Source organism: Ceratotherium simum, chromosome 22 (genome assembly GCF_057802395.1).
Source record: "Ceratotherium simum simum isolate JZ-2026a chromosome 22, ASM5780239v1, whole genome shotgun sequence".
Taxonomy (NCBI): Eukaryota; Metazoa; Chordata; class Mammalia; order Perissodactyla; family Rhinocerotidae; genus Ceratotherium; species Ceratotherium simum.
This window is the reverse complement of record NC_141921.1, coordinates 44,470,636-44,487,726: the sequence shown is the minus strand read 5'-3', so window position 1 is coordinate 44,487,726 and position 17,091 is coordinate 44,470,636. Positions and strand designations below refer to the sequence as shown.

At 38.1% G+C, this 17,091-nt stretch overlaps 1 protein-coding gene across 6 annotated transcripts in view; it reads right to left on the bottom strand.

Moving 5' to 3' along the window:
* The window catches only part of RERE (arginine-glutamic acid dipeptide repeats), a 420,402-nt gene that overhangs the window by 238,868 nt on the left and 164,443 nt on the right, over nt 1-17,091 (bottom strand). For all 6 annotated transcript variants that reach the window (XM_087446871.1, XM_087446872.1, XM_004425543.3 and 3 more), the window contains one exon: nt 3,877-3,947. In XM_087446871.1, the coding sequence (XP_087302997.1) occupies nt 3,877-3,947 (71 nt within the window). The remainder of the gene's footprint in view (nt 1-3,876; nt 3,948-17,091) is intronic.

Here is a 17,091-nt window from a genome sequence, read left to right as displayed (position 1 = left end):
AGAACACAAAGTAGGCTTTCAATAAATGTCTGTCTGTTTGGGTTGATTACAACCCAAAACACTGCTAATTGCACTCTGGGATATACTGCTCCTTGGTGATACTGACTCATTCAGGAAGAAAACTCTCAAAGCAAACTAAGTCACACAGTGACCTAGAAAAGCTATGGGAGCACAGTGCAAGAAAAGGGTTGAAGGTGTTATACCAGTGTCTTTCAGTTGCATATCCTGGAGATCTGCTCAAGCTGGCCCAAGAAAACAGGACTTTACTAAGAGGAAACAAGCATAACCTAAGCATCCAAAAGGAAGAAGCATCAGCACAGCAGGCCTCAAGAGAGCAGAAGGAGGAGTGCAGTCTCTCACTCCCTTCGGCCCTTTTTACTGCTCTCTGCACAGTTGCTCCAATCCTCTGCTTTTCCTAGCTTCCTGTCCTATCATGTCTGCGTGCCTACAACCTGTTTATACCTGCCCCAAGCCTCTCCTCATTGAGGCAATTCTTGATTCATCCTTTCAGCTTTGCCCCTCTGCAGTTAACCTTTTCAAGCCAGGCCATGAAGATTATAGATTGCCATTCCATATTACTATTCTTTCAAAAAGCTAAACATTTTGCCAGTTACTTTAGTATTTAGTTCAGAAGCCTAAGGTGCAAAGCTGCCTTATTTAATTGATGATCTCTCTTTCTTCCTGCTTCTAAGCACACACTATTCATCATTCCACCTTACCTGTCCTGTTCTCTTGAGCCCCTGCTTTTGACTACCTGTTCCACAGATACTTTTGTCATTATAGTCAAGCAAACCCAGGTAAACAAGCCCAATCACATGAACACTTCCTAAGAGAATGAAAGCTTCCTAAAAGAACACATAATCCACAGCCCTTGAAAATGCTACTTTCAAAAACCTCAGTGCTGCTAGGAACTCAATACTTACATCATAGCTTTCACCTACCTCAGTGAAAGCGTGGTCTCTAAATACATCTACCTATGTAGGATGGTACTGGCCTTACGTCTTTTGATGGTTAAATGCTAATAAAGTAGAAGCCAATGGATCCCATCCCCATAAGTAAGATGACCATACAACCTTTATCCAAACAGGGGCACATTAGAGAATGAAAGGGAACACTGTTTAATAGTTTGACATGACAACAGATGTAAACCTGCACACAGAGACAGCTATGTTCCATATCGTGGACTCAGATTCTGTAGGATGTAGTAGCAGAGCCTAGAAGACAACCCAAGTCCCCACATAAAATCCGAAGACTCTTCTTATCTCATACAGAACTAGTTCATGAAATGTTACCCAGGGTCCTCAGTTCAATAAACTGGCATTATGCTAGTCTTAGTAACTGGTCATAAATGTCTCCTTATGCCCACTTCTCAATTCCTTAGCTTCTGTTGTAATTAACACTGTAATCTTACTTAATATGTACCATAAAGGGCATTTTTATCCAGTTCTTTTCACAGTCCCAAAATATACTCAAAACTCACCATGGTAAGATGATTAATTCTAATTTACAGAGTAAACAAAGAAACACATCTGTCAGTTACAACCCCATACTAAAAAAAGCTAAAAATATAAAATACATAATTAGTCAGCAACATTTCAAGGCTATTGGGTTTGTTTTCCATTGCTCCATTTGCTATGCATGGTATTTGCTGAGAGCAAAACCAACTCCAATTTCTTCCTTTTAAAATCTTGCAGAGAAATAAAGCCTATTTCCTTCTGTTCATCTTTTCCCTTTATAGCTTGGGTAAGCTGAAGGAAAAAAAATCTGTGATTATTCTCATCTACGAGGTTATCTTTTCATAAGTAGTATTGAGAACCAAGGAAAGAAGAAAGTAGGTATCCAAACAATAACTACATTCCTTCCAGAAGCAAATATTTCATCATCTCTGTTATTGTTACACAACAACTATGAGTATGTACTGAATACAGAACTCAAACAAAAACATAAGACATAGCAGCGTCTGACTTAGAAAAAGGTATCTAAACATATTGCATCCCACCTCCTACACTGTTTTTGCAGACAGCTTTAATGTGTTGTATTAGACCAATACTGACAACAGAAGCTTCAGCTTTTATTGTTGTTAATACCCTGAGCAATTACTGTAACTCAGCAGGAACCTCTGCCCCAAAGAGCAACTATCACATTGTAATCAGCATTTCATAAGAGACGCTGTTCGAACATGAAGGCACCTGCTAACATGCAAAAATTGTACAAAAGGGGCTCAGAACCTAATAGGTAAAAGAAAAATCTTTGCAATTTATTTCACAGCTCTGTCTTTTCCATGGTGCATTCGTATTACGTTTGGTAAAAATCACACACAAACACAATGAGCAGGGACAGAGCAGTAGCAGCAGCCAGGAGCGAAAAGAAAACTCTTCAGCAAACAAGGCCACCACCCAGATTTTCAGATGTCAATGCAGCATCTGTAAAAAAAATCTTTGGAAGGAAACATATAATAAATAGCAAAGACCTCTAAAAATGGTAGAACTTCATAGTGACATAAAATCTGAATTAGAAAGCATTTGATTTACAAGATTAAACTGCAAAGCCATCTCGCAAAACAACCAGGGAAGTTAAAAGCAGCCTACCAAGAATAAATAAATCTTAGAAGTAAATGGCACACTTGACTTTCTTTTAAAACAGTAAGCATGTATTACTTATGCAATAACTTTTTAATAAAAAAATAAATGGCATGCAATTTTGTAACTAGCTAAATTGAAATATATTAATTGAATATTTGGGGTCATTAAAAATGATAAAAAGAAACAAAGGAGATGACAAGTTAAAGATCTCTTCAGACCACATTACTTTTCTTTAGATTGAAATATTATATACAATGTGTGTCAGAACACAAATATTGTCAGAAGTTACAAAGGGTTTTGGAAAAAAGGGCATTCATAGACACTGATACATATCTGTACAAAGCTAAAGAATTAGGATTTCTCTACACCTAAGAGTGTAGAGAGTGGTTCACAATCTTCAAGTACAAGGATCCCCTTTTTAAGACCCAAACGTTTCAAAAAATCCTCAAGTGACAGTACTTTGATAGCATTTCACATATCAACTGTTTGAGGAAAATACACAATAAAGTGATTCTTAACTGTGTATTTCATTAAATATGTGAATTTTTAAAATCACAGCAGCATGGTAATGCATTTGAGATATATATATTATACATAAATATTATATATGTTATATATAAAATAGGTATATTTATTTATTTAAGGCTGACAATGTATATTTGCAGAACTTTGTAAAATCTCCACAGAAATCCAGGGATCCAAAGCCCCAAGTGTGGGAATCACTGGTCCCATACCAAGAGATTTCATAACGGGCAATATCAACACTTAGGTACTTGGGAAAAGTTTTTAATGAGAAAGTATTGTAGCTATACCATCTCCAAGCCAGACTTCCTTCTCCTAACCTCTACCACTGGGAGACCTCAAAAAAAAAGGTTAAAGATACATTCCATACTCGCTAAAATGTCTAAGTAAATTACAGTTACCACTCTGGCCCATTTATACTCTTTTTTTCCAACTCATCATCAAAGTCCAAATTTACTTTGCTTCAGGCTCTTCACAATAGCTGACAAGAAACAAAATACTTCAGAAACTCAAGAGAATCTTTGCAATTGTTGTCAAAACAGTTACTAAAGGAATGAAAACTTCAGAAACATTGTTTACAGTGTTACAGTAAACAGTACTAAGTGTTACAAAACTGAAAAGATAAAACACAGCCACCAGGCAGTTAGCACTCAGCAGGTGAACTGGTTATCAAGTCAACACAATGAAGAAGCAATCGAGAGAGACAGCCAATGGAACTGGAAAAAAAGAGAAGGTACAGAGTAGAATCAACAGCATATGAAAAAATGCTTACCAGTTTGAAGTCTTGAATGCTACAGATGAAATACGGTGTGTTTGGCCTCCGACTCTCGATATACACACAGTCTTTAAAAGAAAAAGAAATTTTAAAACAATGGTATTTATCTTTAAGGGAATAAAGACAGGGCCCATAAAGCCACTGCATAAATAAATAAATGACACAGCACATATCTTTCATAGAAACATTTTTTCAAAGGTGATATTAAATTACAAATAATTTCAAGCTAAAGGAAAACAGCCATTGGGTCCTTTTTGACCACTTTTCTGATAAAGACTTGATAAAGCCTCAATTACCGTCTTCAGGGTCCCTGAAGAAGGGAGGGAAGGAAATCCCAGGGGATTATCCACATACAAATGAAGAAACTTCGAAAAGAGGGAATTACTTGCTCAAGGTTACACAAAAATCTTGACACATCTTATTCAGAGAGATGAATAGCTTTGCCAAGTTCTACTTTATTTTCAATAAATATTTTGTGAGGAAATAAATGAAATATGTAAAGAAGACTATCTTGAACATGCTATTAGTATGATCTTTTCACCTAAACCAAGAAAGAGAAAGGAAAATAGTCTAATCTTTTGTGGATAACTTGCTATTAAATTTTAACCTAAATGTATTTTATTTTCTAATTGTAATGAAAACCAAGGCAGCCAATCAGAGATGGAATGAAGTAAACCAAATTGCATTTTCCTCAGGGAAGAGGAGCACTTTCTTAAATTATACTTGATATGGCAGTGGTTGGGTAATTATTTTTGATGCTCTTAACAGCTGTAGTCTAAAGGGTTGCTTTTTTTTTTTTTTTTTAAAGATTTTATTTATTCATTTTTTTCCCCCCAAAGCCGCAGTAGACAGTTGTATGTCATAGGTTCACATCCTTCTAGTTGCTGTACGTGGGACTCGGCCTCGCGTTGGACGGAGAAGTGGTGCCTCGGGGCGCGCCCGGGATCCGAACCCGGGCCGCCAGCATCAGAGCGCGCGCACTTAACCGCTAAGCCACAGAGCCGGCCCATTAACAGCTGTAGTCTAAAGGGTTGCTTTTTAAAATGGCAGGTTAAGATACATTTTTCTAAAATAAGCAACGATTTTAAAGGATGCAGTGGCTATAGGGGGACATAAAAACTCTCCACATTACAACCCAAGATCATCAACCCAAGGAACCCTTTTCCTTAGGACAGGAAAGTCTGTGTATTATTTACTGAGAAGTAAAGGCATCTGCAGTCAATCAAATTTTCTAGGGAGTAGAGTGACCATAATGCCCATACTGAAAATGCCATTTGTTTTATCCTTCCTCAAGACCCTTCACAACGAATGTGTCTTAGCGTAACTTAGATGCTTGAGAACAAAGGGAGATTCTTCTACTGCCTCATTTCATATATGTTAGGAGCTAAGAAAAACCAAAGGAGCAGAGATGTGAAGTCATCCATCCAGTGGACAGTCCAGTCCCACCACAAGCACCAGCAGACCCACTAACATGTAGATCACGAAGCAAGCCCTCACTAAAGGGCACTTCCTTCCATGAAACTTTCTGATTTTTGTAGCCAAAAGGCATTCCAGAAAAAGAAGAAATCTGAAAACCAATCATTTAGGCACCCAGAATTTCCCAACTGATTTCTCGACTCAGATGTAGACTCACAACAGAGATTTAATCCCTGAATCCACGTAAAATAGCAGCTTAGGAATGAACTGCTGACCGAGCTTTCTATCTTGTTCCAGAGTCCAGGATACTAAATAACTCTGTTCAACCTTTAGGCAACATTCATTTAACATGCTAACCATCTTAAGGGACAAACAAGAGAACTTTTCCCATTGTCGTGGATATTTCTCTTCCTACCCCTAATTTGGTATTCAAGTAAAAACAGAAGAAACCCATTCCCTAAATAAAAACTGTAGCTCCAACTTGCAAAATTTTGGGACAACTCAAGCTTCTTAATTTCTGTGTTCCAATCCCTGTTGTACCCACCACCAGTATTTAAAATCTCTAGATGTCAATTATTTACACGTCTCTCTCAATCTGAACACAAATCAATCTATATGCCCTCTTCTTCCTATCACCTCCTACAGAAAGCAGTATTTTCTATATCTCATAACATAACACTGTCATACCTAGCTACTATTTACTGGCTTCAAAACTAATAGGTCACTTCCTAACTAATGACTTCCACTTTCTTATGGCTCATGTAATAAAAACACTTGCAGCACTTAATGGTCTGTTCCCACACCACATCTCATCCTCCCCTAGGCTGCAGTCTCCAAAAGAAACACCAACTCCCCTACCCTTGTCCATGCCAAACTTTCTTTATTCCTTCATTCCCCCCAGTACCTGCAACCTTACAATGAGTTATCTTCAGCAGCATTCAATTCTCGTGGCTCCTCTGTAAAGAAATAGCAACATCTCCTTTCTTTTATATAAAATTGACAATTTACATTCCCTGTTTGTTCAGTTATTTGACAACCAGATGGTCTGCACTGTCCACATCATTAACAATCTTTTGAGTTAAGAGAAACTTACTCACTTCTGCATTCTCTGCACCCACTGAGGACTAATGTCTGGCATTGGTGTGATGAAACCAGACAACACTGAAGTAAATGACAGACACTAGACAACGAGGACTATGTACAACTTTGTTGTCTTTACACAAAGAAAAGCTTTATATATACTTTTCATAATCAAAAAAATCATTGTTACTATAAACCCTCTTTCTCTGAGACATGAAGCAGCCATTAATTTGTTTATAAAAAGGCTTTCCAGAAAAAGAGAATCAACATTCTTTCATTTCTCACTGCAAAGTTACATTCAGGAAAATGATTATCTGTAAATACACCCAGATGTAACTCTGATTTAAGAGGAAAGGAACATGCTGGTATGTCAAGGATGACCACTGACATCCCTTTGCCTAAACACTTCTCAGCAGTCTTATTGGAGGCTGCCTTGCAGTCCTGGCCTGAGGAACACTGCCATGAGGGATACAGCAGTGTGAGACAGGAGATCCTCAAACCTGACATATGGAATTACCACATTTACTTTTAATGCCTATTACTAGATATTTTAATACCTATTACTAGATTAAAAAAAAAAAAAAAGAGGTGACTTTTTAAGATTTTATTTATTTTTATTTTTTCCCCCCAAAGCCCCAGTGGATAGTTGTATGTCGTAGCTGCACATCCTTCTAGTTGCTGCACGTGGGACTCGGCCTCAGGATGAACGGAGAAGTGGTGCCTCGATGTGCACCCGGGATCCGAACCCGGGCCACCAGCATCGCAGAGCGCACACTTAACCACCAAGCCACAGGGCCGGCCCAAAAGTCACCTCTTTTTGTTTAAAAAGTTACCATGGCAACCCAAACTGATCCAAAGCTATAAATTCATATATGAGATTCCAACGCACAAGGTGATCTGTAAAACAGGTCACTGTATCAAGTGATCTCTAATATTAGTATTTTGAAACTTATACATAAAAAAGTCAGATAAGCTCACTTCAAAATTAAATAACAAAACTTACAGTTTATTTTGCATAAACAGTCATAAAACACAGGATGGCTAAGATCAGGGGTAATATGAATTAAAATTTTTCACACCACGTCAAACTTGCCATAGGAATGGGAAAAAATACATCGTTTTGATCTGACTTTTTTAATTCATTTTAAAAACAAAAGCATAAAAAATTATTGTAGAGTCAAACTTTTCTTTATAACTCTCCCATAAAAATCAGGGTGATCCAACTAAAAGAGAATACATTCTAAGAAACAATTTGGAATTTAAGTCTCACAGAAAAAACCAAAATCTACTTATTATTACTCTTTTTTTTTTTTTTTAAAGATTTTATTTATTTTATTTTTCCCCCCAAAGCCCCAGTAGATAGTTGTTTGTCATAGCTGCACATCCTTCTAGTTGCTGTATGTGGGACTCGGCCTCAGGATGGACGGAGAAGTGGTGCCTCGATGCGCACCTGGGATCCGAACCCGGGCCACCAGCATCGCAGCGCGTGCACTTAACCACCAAGCCACAGGGCCGGCCCTATTATTACTCTTAATGATTTTCAAAACAAGGTTAAATAAGACCAAATACTCATAAGAAGTATTTCCCTCCTGTCTCATTAATTAAGCAGCTATTTAAGAAAATAACTTTATATAGATGTTTACAGTTAGTACAAAAATAAAGTGTTTTATTTGGAAAGGGAAAAATGAGAACGTAAGTCAAGAGCAATGTTAAAATCTCAGTTGGAATATATGGCCAGTAATCTTTTAAAGCCAAAATGATTTGCCAAGAATTCTCATGCAATTTATGAGTGCACGGATTGTCTGAAGCTGGTTATAAAATTGGTTTCAGTCAGTTGGATCAATGATCCTAAACCTGAAAATCTCCCATGGCCAACAAGAGCACTGCTGACACCTTTTTTTTTTTTTTTTTTAAACGAAAAAGCACCTTTTTTTAATTAGAAAGCTAGCAGTTGTGAAAGAACTGAGCAAAGCTGATGCAATCCATTAAGTGCATAATGCACATTTTCAAAATTACCCATATGAAAATGCATATTTACCAGATTGAGCAAACGGCTGCTGCAGGGCAAATATATATATATATATTTGTAATCTTAAAATCAGCAAGCCTGAAATGGGCCAGAAAAATGAGTGAGGCTATTACCATTGATATCAATGACTCCAAACAACACATGGTAACTAGTTTTTTCTTTAGTAGGAGTATCTGGAATGAAACCATGGATCTAGGTTAAGACTTATTCTCTAACATCTAGCCTCTGCCTGGGAATGGATCACATGATTAAATGACCCCGACTCCTGTATCAATGATTTGGGCTATGATATTGAATAATGGCATTTCTGACTGTTTCTCACAACCTCAACATAGCTTTGTGAACAAGAATCTATTGTGCCATCTGCAAACAACAGAGCACTTGCTAAGCTGGGGAACGATGTCAGCCAAAATATGAAGGCAGATTCTCAAGGCAAAGAAAGCCCTCTGCTTTTTCAACCCTCAGCAAATCAGCAGGTTTATGTAAATAGAGCAAGAGCACAGTACTCTCAAGGGTAAAAACCACAGCCTGAAGCATCAAGCAGTTTGTCATCCTGAAACACAAAGAACCTGTCAGCATCTTTCCTGACAGCCTCCTCACAGAGCACAGTGGACACTTATTTCACCCACTAATTGAGCAAGCAGTGCTGTGGGCCCAGCATTAAAGCTGTGGTCAGGCAATGCTCAGCCACCGTGCTCTGTCCCTTAAAGAACTTCCCTCTCCATTAGTGTTTCTGCTTATTAATCTTTGAAATACCTTCTCGTCCCTCTGCAAAGCATGGCAGTGCCACTCTAACATAATTTCCAGTAGAAGACCTTCTACCTGTCAAGAGCATGCGTGAACAAAGACTTTCCCACAAACAAATTTCTCAGAGATCCAGCTGGGTGGCACAGTGGTGGACATGAAGGTTGACCCTCAGGACTGCTCTCCTCTTCAGCTTTCCATTTCTCTTACACAAGATTCCTTGACCCTCGACACTCTGAACCATTCAATGAAGCAACAGCAGGTTGGTCTAATATTACAGAATAAAAAGTCCACGAGTTATCTCACTAGTTAATATGGATGTTTCCAAATTTCCAACATACAAAAAAGGTATGTATGTATGTATGTGTGCATACTAGAAACAACACTGAAATCCTGTTACCCAATTCCAATCCACGCATGCTGCACGGCCTCTAACAGAGCCTCTCATGGCTCGTTTCCCCGTCTGTTCAACGGTCAAACCCATCACCATTCCTCACCTCCATAAACGATACACATTCCACACAGTAAACACTCAAAAACTATCTGAGGAACAAATGAATTGAATGAAAATGTAAAAACAGAAGTTATATGGGATCCTAGCAAGAAAGTTGCTATGCTATATCAATATGAACATAAAAAATGCCATTTTCTGGGCCGGCCCGTGGCTTAGCGGTTAAGTGCGCACGTTCCGCTACTGGCGGCCCGGGCTTGGATCTCGGGCGCGCACCGACACACCGCTTCTCCAGCCATGCTGAGGCCGCGTCCCACGTACAGCAACTAGAAGGATGTGCAACTATGACATACAACTATCTACTGGGGCTTTGGGGGAAAAAAAGGAGGAGGATTGGCAATAGATGTTAGCGCAGAGCCGGTCTTCCTCAACACAAAGAGGAGGACTAGCGTGGATGTTAGCTCAGGGCTGATCTTCCTCACCAAAAAAAAAAAAAAAAAAGCCATTTTCTACTAAATACTTCTTTAAGAAATAACAATTGCAGGTGGCCTACTTTTAGTTTTCTGCTAGATTCTTTTGTGGGGAAGGGATACTCATATTCTTCGGGAATAGCGGAGAACTTAAAAGGGAAAAAGAAACAAAAATTGGGAAAATAGCACCTCAGTAAGCGAAATCTTCTCAGTCCTTACCCTTATCCTGTGTTTTGACCCTGAAAACTGTCACCAAAATTGGCTGGTAACATCTTCTTACAGATTCTAAACTCAGTGGAGAAAAAGATCTCAGGTAACGTTTATCCTTGGTTCCTTCCTTTTTCAACTCCATGAAAATTAAATTCCATGTATTCAAACGTCTACAGATTCCCAACTAGTACTACAAAGGCTACACGGGCTTTTGTCTAAAAACGGAACACCATATACTTCTAGCAAACATTTATGTCTTTATCCTCATTGCTAACAGGGAACTATTATGATAACATGGAATTAAATTATGAGAAAAACCAAGTTGGGGGCTGGGGTGGCAGGTCATACCAAACTAAAAGGGATTTTGTTAAATTTCCCACATTTCTCTTTTCTCCTCTGGGAGTTAGAAAATATTCCAAAGTATCAAAAGCTTAAAGACTGATTCAAGACAATTATGTTCCTACTTTAAGAAGTGATGTTGATGTTTTGGAATAACTGCTACAGCAAGACTCCCCTCCCCAAATCAATCATGTGCTACATGGACTTGAAAACTCTGTAAAACAAGAAAAAGCAAGACCATCCAGCCAGCAGCAGCAATCTTATTAGTTACACTGATATGCAAAATATTAGCCATGGTTTCACACTTGCATTACTCAAGCAAAGAACATTTTAAGCACTCTCATCACCACATTTATTCTGAAAATGTTCCTTAAAAAGCCCTCCTTGTAACCTATGTGGAATCCCTATTAGGAAAAAGATTCTAGCCAGCTTAACATCTAAACTCCAGTTAAGTGATGTAGATCTCTCTTACAGTTTCTAACTATTGTGTTTTAATAGAACTTATATGCCATAAGAGAACACAAGGAATCTAAGGGGAGCAAATCTATTTTAACTATCAGCAGTGGCCATCTGCCCTATGAAGCAAAGTGTCTTAGGGCATTAGAGACATGAGGGAAGGGAATTTCAAGACCACTATCCCTCTTGCTCCCCATTGTACCCACCTTTCTAATGCTTGAGAAGGCAGGTAACAACCCTACCTCCAATTCAGTGAATCCTATAAAAAATAAATAAATTCTGCTACAAAATCCCTATTAAGTAGAGGAGGATCGCTAACGGAAATGCCGACAGGCCTAAACGCAAAGATTACAACTGGAACATGGCTGAAATACGTACATTTAGGAAACCAACATGGAGTGAGTTCAAACACTTCTAAGAATTCTATGCCCAGTATTCATAGGAAAAAATAACTGGCGACAGGTAGGCTGGAGTGAAGATTCTTCTCTCCCCATATGGCTGACAACAAACAAATCGCTAGATTGATCTTCTGGTGTCACATCCTGCAGAGCAGATTTCAAGCAACACTGCTTGCTCCTTTTCAGAAAACAATGCACTGGAAGCCTGGGCTTTACAATAAATGGTTCAACCAATTTTCAGTGCTCACTGGGAATACACAGGAGAATTCACAATGCCTGGGCTATAATTCTTATTTGGCAAATGATTTTATTATAAACTAGTGTCATAGTGAATCCATTTTCTTTACGGGTTTTCTGCTACTGTTTAATGGACTGTCAGTATAATTTAGATTTCATCTATTTAAACTCATTCAAGCCTGGCTCCTGATTGTACAGTAAATGGAACATATTTCTATTCAACGAAATTAATGACAGTTAATTGTAGTCTGCAGTTCTCAATTTTATAAAAGCAACTGTTCCATAGTTCAAGCATCAAGCTACAAAATTTCCCACACCAATTATTTTTTTGTACTTTATAGGCATCCACATCTTGTAACCCTTCCTTGTAAGACTAATGTATATAGTCATTTAATATTTCTTCCCATTCAATTATTTACTATGAACTTTCCAGAAAGAGTTAAGACAAATTATAACTAAAGGCCGGAAAAATAAAAGTTTAATTGTCAGTCTGAACAGAGATACGCACAATTATCATGGATTTTTTTTAAGCTAGCAAAACTGAAGACTAAAATTTTCTGCCTTACATATTTTTTACTTACTATTGGACGATTTTCTTATACATTTCAAATCAATCACAATGTCAACATAAACTGAAATTTTCTAAAAGCAGGCTAAACTGACCATATGGATTTAGATATACAAACAAGACACACGGCACATATTAATAAACACTGTACTGAATTACTTCTGAGATTGATATTCTGTTTAAGAAATTTACTTCTGAGTTTTATTTACCAGACAACACAACAATCCCATGAGTGATTTTTCTTCCTGAGTGATTAGTCTTTCACCTAAGCATCCACACAGCTGTGTAAGACATGCTTAAAGGAGAAAAAGGCATGCAATAAAACACCTTAAGAGAAACTTATCAAATCAAGACCCAAATAATAGTAAGGCAAGCAACCAGAATTTGCTACCACAAAACTATAACCACCAGGTTCATAGACTGACAGACTGCAATTCACACGAAAATAAGAGAAGTAAAGGAAAACCACAAGCTATCCTTTTCATTCCTTTTTTTCAGTCTGATATCCTACATCCACTCAGCTGGTTTCCGATTCTCCTACAGAGAATCCATGAACTTCCTCACGCTGTCTCCCCTGTTAAGAGATGCTCTACCTCTACCTGGTCCTACTGCAATTATGTCCAACATCTAGGACTCAAATCAAGGTTTCCATGGTCCTTCATGTCTTCCCCAATGCCACCAACTTACAGTCTGTCCTATACACTCGACATGTGCCCACTCACTGACTGTTACTAACATATAATGTTACTTGAGTGAGTGTAATTTCTCCCCATAAAATGAAGGATCAAGGACTGGAATCCTGTCTACTTTTGTACCCTGCCCTACCTCACCTCCACAAAACACCTTGCAAAAAGTTATAGATATAGAAGACGGTGCTCTTATGTTATCAGCTGATTAATAAAACACTACTAATACTATAGCTGACATCTAACACACCCCATTAAATTCTACTAGCTTACTCAATGTCTATTACAGTGTCAGTGGTCCTCAAATTTAATCATTTGCTTTCATTTATATAAACTTCTAAGGACAAATGAAACCTCTTCCCTGACTCTCTTACTCAACCCACACCTCTTCCTTCTCTCCCTTAAATCATTATTGTTTTTATTTGGGTTTTTGTTGTAGTTGCTGTTTGGTCAGGTTTCTTTTAAAACTGGAGTTAAAGACGAAAGATATTTTAAAAATAATTTAAAACATCTAGTCACTTTCACAAGACTGAATAAAAACTGAGACCTCAGATTTTCATTAAAGATCTTCAGCCCACTATGAATTTTAAATATCATTTTATAAGTATTCAACAAGTATCTGGAAAAAAATAATTCCACCCACACAACGATTTCCAATTCTCTATCTCCTTATGATTATACATGTAGTAATTTTGCTTTACAACATATACAGCATTCTCAGGCTAAAATCATTCTATGGGGCCGGGGGTAGGCGAGATCTTGTCTGGTAATCTGCCATCCACCTGTCACTTTTATAATCAAAATTAGCAAAGATCTGAGCAAGGTAGCGGTATTTAAAGTATCTAAATGCCTCTTGATTCTAAAATGAGATAAAAGGTGCCGTTTATTGTCTGGGCCATAAGAAGCTCTGGATGCTTTCTATATGAAACTGTCCTCAGCACACTTCAACACATGTGTGCAGCTGCTCGGGGCCAACGGAACACTTAACAAGAGATGTGTTTTGTTTTTTTTCTGTAATTTGTACCTTGGAAAAATCATATTTTGAACATCTGCAGAGACAAAATGAATCAGAACTTTAGGGGAAGAAAATTAAGACTTCTCCATTTTAACCAAAGGGTAACAAGCAAATCTTGTCAAGATTACATTAAAGCTAAAAAATGAAGATAAATATATTCTACAAGGAACAGAATCATAAGCTCATAAAACATTCACACACAGACTTATTGGGCACCACCCACGTACCAGATAAGTGCTAGATACTGAGGTGAATAAAAATATTGCCCTTCTTTTGACAAGTTCACTATCTAATATTAGAGCTAGACATGGAAACAAATAACTCTATGTCTTCAATAATCTTAATGTACTTGCTTTTTAGTGTCTCTAACAGAGACTGCTAGCTGAGCATAATATTCACTCTCCTTTCTTCCTTAAAAATAGAACATCTGGGCCGGCTCCGTGGCTTAGCGGTTAAGTGCGCGCGCTCTGATGCTGGCGGCCCGGGTTCGGATCTCGGGCGCACCCCAGGGCACCGCTTCTCCGTCCAACGTGAGGCCGAGTCCCACGTGCAGCAACTAGAAGGATGTGAACCTATGACATACAGCTATCTGCTGGGGCTTTGGGGGGAAAAAAATGAATAAATAAAATCTTAAAAAAAAAAAAAAAAAATAGAACATCTGATGCTGGGCAGGGCCTATGGCCCCTGAGAATAAAGACCCCATTCCCCCACCTCCCTTACAGCTGGTTTGATCACGTGACTAAGTTCTGGCCATGGGATATAAGCAAACACAGTATTTCAACTTCTGGGAAACTGAATCCTGAAAAGTGGAGCCCCTGCTCTTCTTATCCTTCCTGTAAGCCTCAAAGCAAATGTATTGGCTGGAGGTGGAGCATGAGACAGACCACAAGATGATAATGGGAATGGAGGCCACTACAACGGAATACAAATCTTTGACTGTAGCTAAAAAACCAGACCAAGAATTTACTGATTCACAATTCAGCATTTCTGTACACAGATATCCAGTGTACACAAACACCTTTAAACTATTTTAAAGTGGGGCAAAATAAACTACATTCATGAACACAGTGACATTCAGAACAATGATTTAGGGAAAATATTCTAATTTTTTTAATAGGGAAAGCTAAGAAGGAACGGATGACCCAAGCAAAGGTATAAAGACATACAACATAGAGCTCTTGATCTAGAATGACTAAAACAGCTTGATTAGATAGCATAAACTATTCCTTCCAATGGGATTAAGAATCAACCCCTAAAGCCAGATGAAATAAGGCAGAACAAAGCCCACAACTGCCTCCCTGAAGAGACTTCCCAGCTAAGTCAAGCTCCTAGCATGACTCTACCCCAAGGTTTCACAGGTAGGAACAGGGATGATAACTTCTCCTCCTGCAAATTAACTGGCATTTTGTGTGAAGGGCAGATTAACGGTGTCTACTGGTACCACTCAGGCTCCTCCTTTCTGTTCCACCTCTATATGGGTTTGATTTGAGGACTTCAGAGAGAATATGTGGCTGCTCCTCCAACAAAAATGCAGGGACCACTGGGGCCGGCCCCGTGGCGTAGCGGTTAAGTGCACGCACTCCACTGCTGGCGACCCGGGTTCTGATGCCGGGCACATACCAATGCACCGCTTGTCAGACCATGCTATGGTGGCATCCCACATAAAGTGGAGGAAGATGGGCACAGATGTTAGCCCAGGGCCAGTCTTCCTCGGCAAAAAGAGGAGGATTGGCATGGATGTTAGCTCAGGGCTGATCTTCCTCACCAAAAAAAAAAAAGGAAAAAAAATGCAGGGACCACTGATAACCAAATCTTCTGGAACATTATACCACTTATAAAAGTTAAAGCTGACCAGAATTCATCCTATACTAAGTTCTCAGAATATACTCCATATTTTACTTCATACTAGAAAGAAGACATTCTCTCCAATGTCACAGCTTTATCTCCTCCTTTCCACACCATTGACTGTGGGTAAAAAACAGAGCACACAAATGTGTCTGATACATTCTCTGAGGTAAAGATTTACTATCCAAAGATGAGGGGAAGTCTTCTGCTATACATAGAGAACACTTCTCCAATTTCAAAACCACAAATTCAGTCACTTGCAGAGGCCAAAGACCTATGGTACTCCAGGGCTAGTTAGAAAGAATTATAATGGCAATACACTAAAAATTTTTAGAAGTCCAGACATACCCTTTTTCAGCTCAGCAATTCCACTCCTAAGGAAAGTGAGCATAAATGAATAAATGTTCACCACTGTTGTTTATAACGGAGATTATCTGGAAAGAAATTAAAATCCAACACTATATAACTAGTTACATTATGGTATCTATCCATTACTGTGGGTGTGCCTAATGTTTTTGTACCATAGATGCCTTTAACAATCTATACACCCATTCTCAAAAAAAACCTTCTAAATTCACAAAAACATGTACTGAAATACTTATCACAATATGAGAAAACAACTGGAATATAATATATGTACTTCTTTATTGATTCATTAAATAACAAGATTTACTAGAAGTTATTCCCTTAACAACCTCCGTAATTTCAAAGTAGTGATGAACATAAACATTATTTTGAGATGTTTTTCTCTATGTGATGTGATATGCGAATATCTGTGATTTATATTGGTGTCACAGGTACTGCCAATATTACTATGGCTTATTGCCTACCTTCATAATTGAAATGAAGACTAAACATCATTTGAAATGTAATGAATTAGTGAAAATAAACATGCAATTTTTACCCAACCAAATTCACAGTCTCCCAAATTCTATTCAGTCCACTATGCTGACCATGGACTCCAGGCTAAGAACTCCAGTATTAATGGCATACTAAGCAGCAATAATGAATCAGATTTATAATTACTGGCATGGCAATAAATTCAAGACATGTTAAGTTAAAAAGTATTATTAAAAAACAGTGAACAGCATAACCTCATACATGTTTACTAAGGAAAGTGACCATACAACAAAATATTAACAGTAGTATAGTGGTTTTAATTCTTAACTTTTGCTTATCTGAATATTTCAATTTTCTTCCTTGAAAATGTATTATTTGTTCATCAAAAAAAAGGGGGCCGGCCTGGTGGCGTGGTGGCTGGGTTCGCT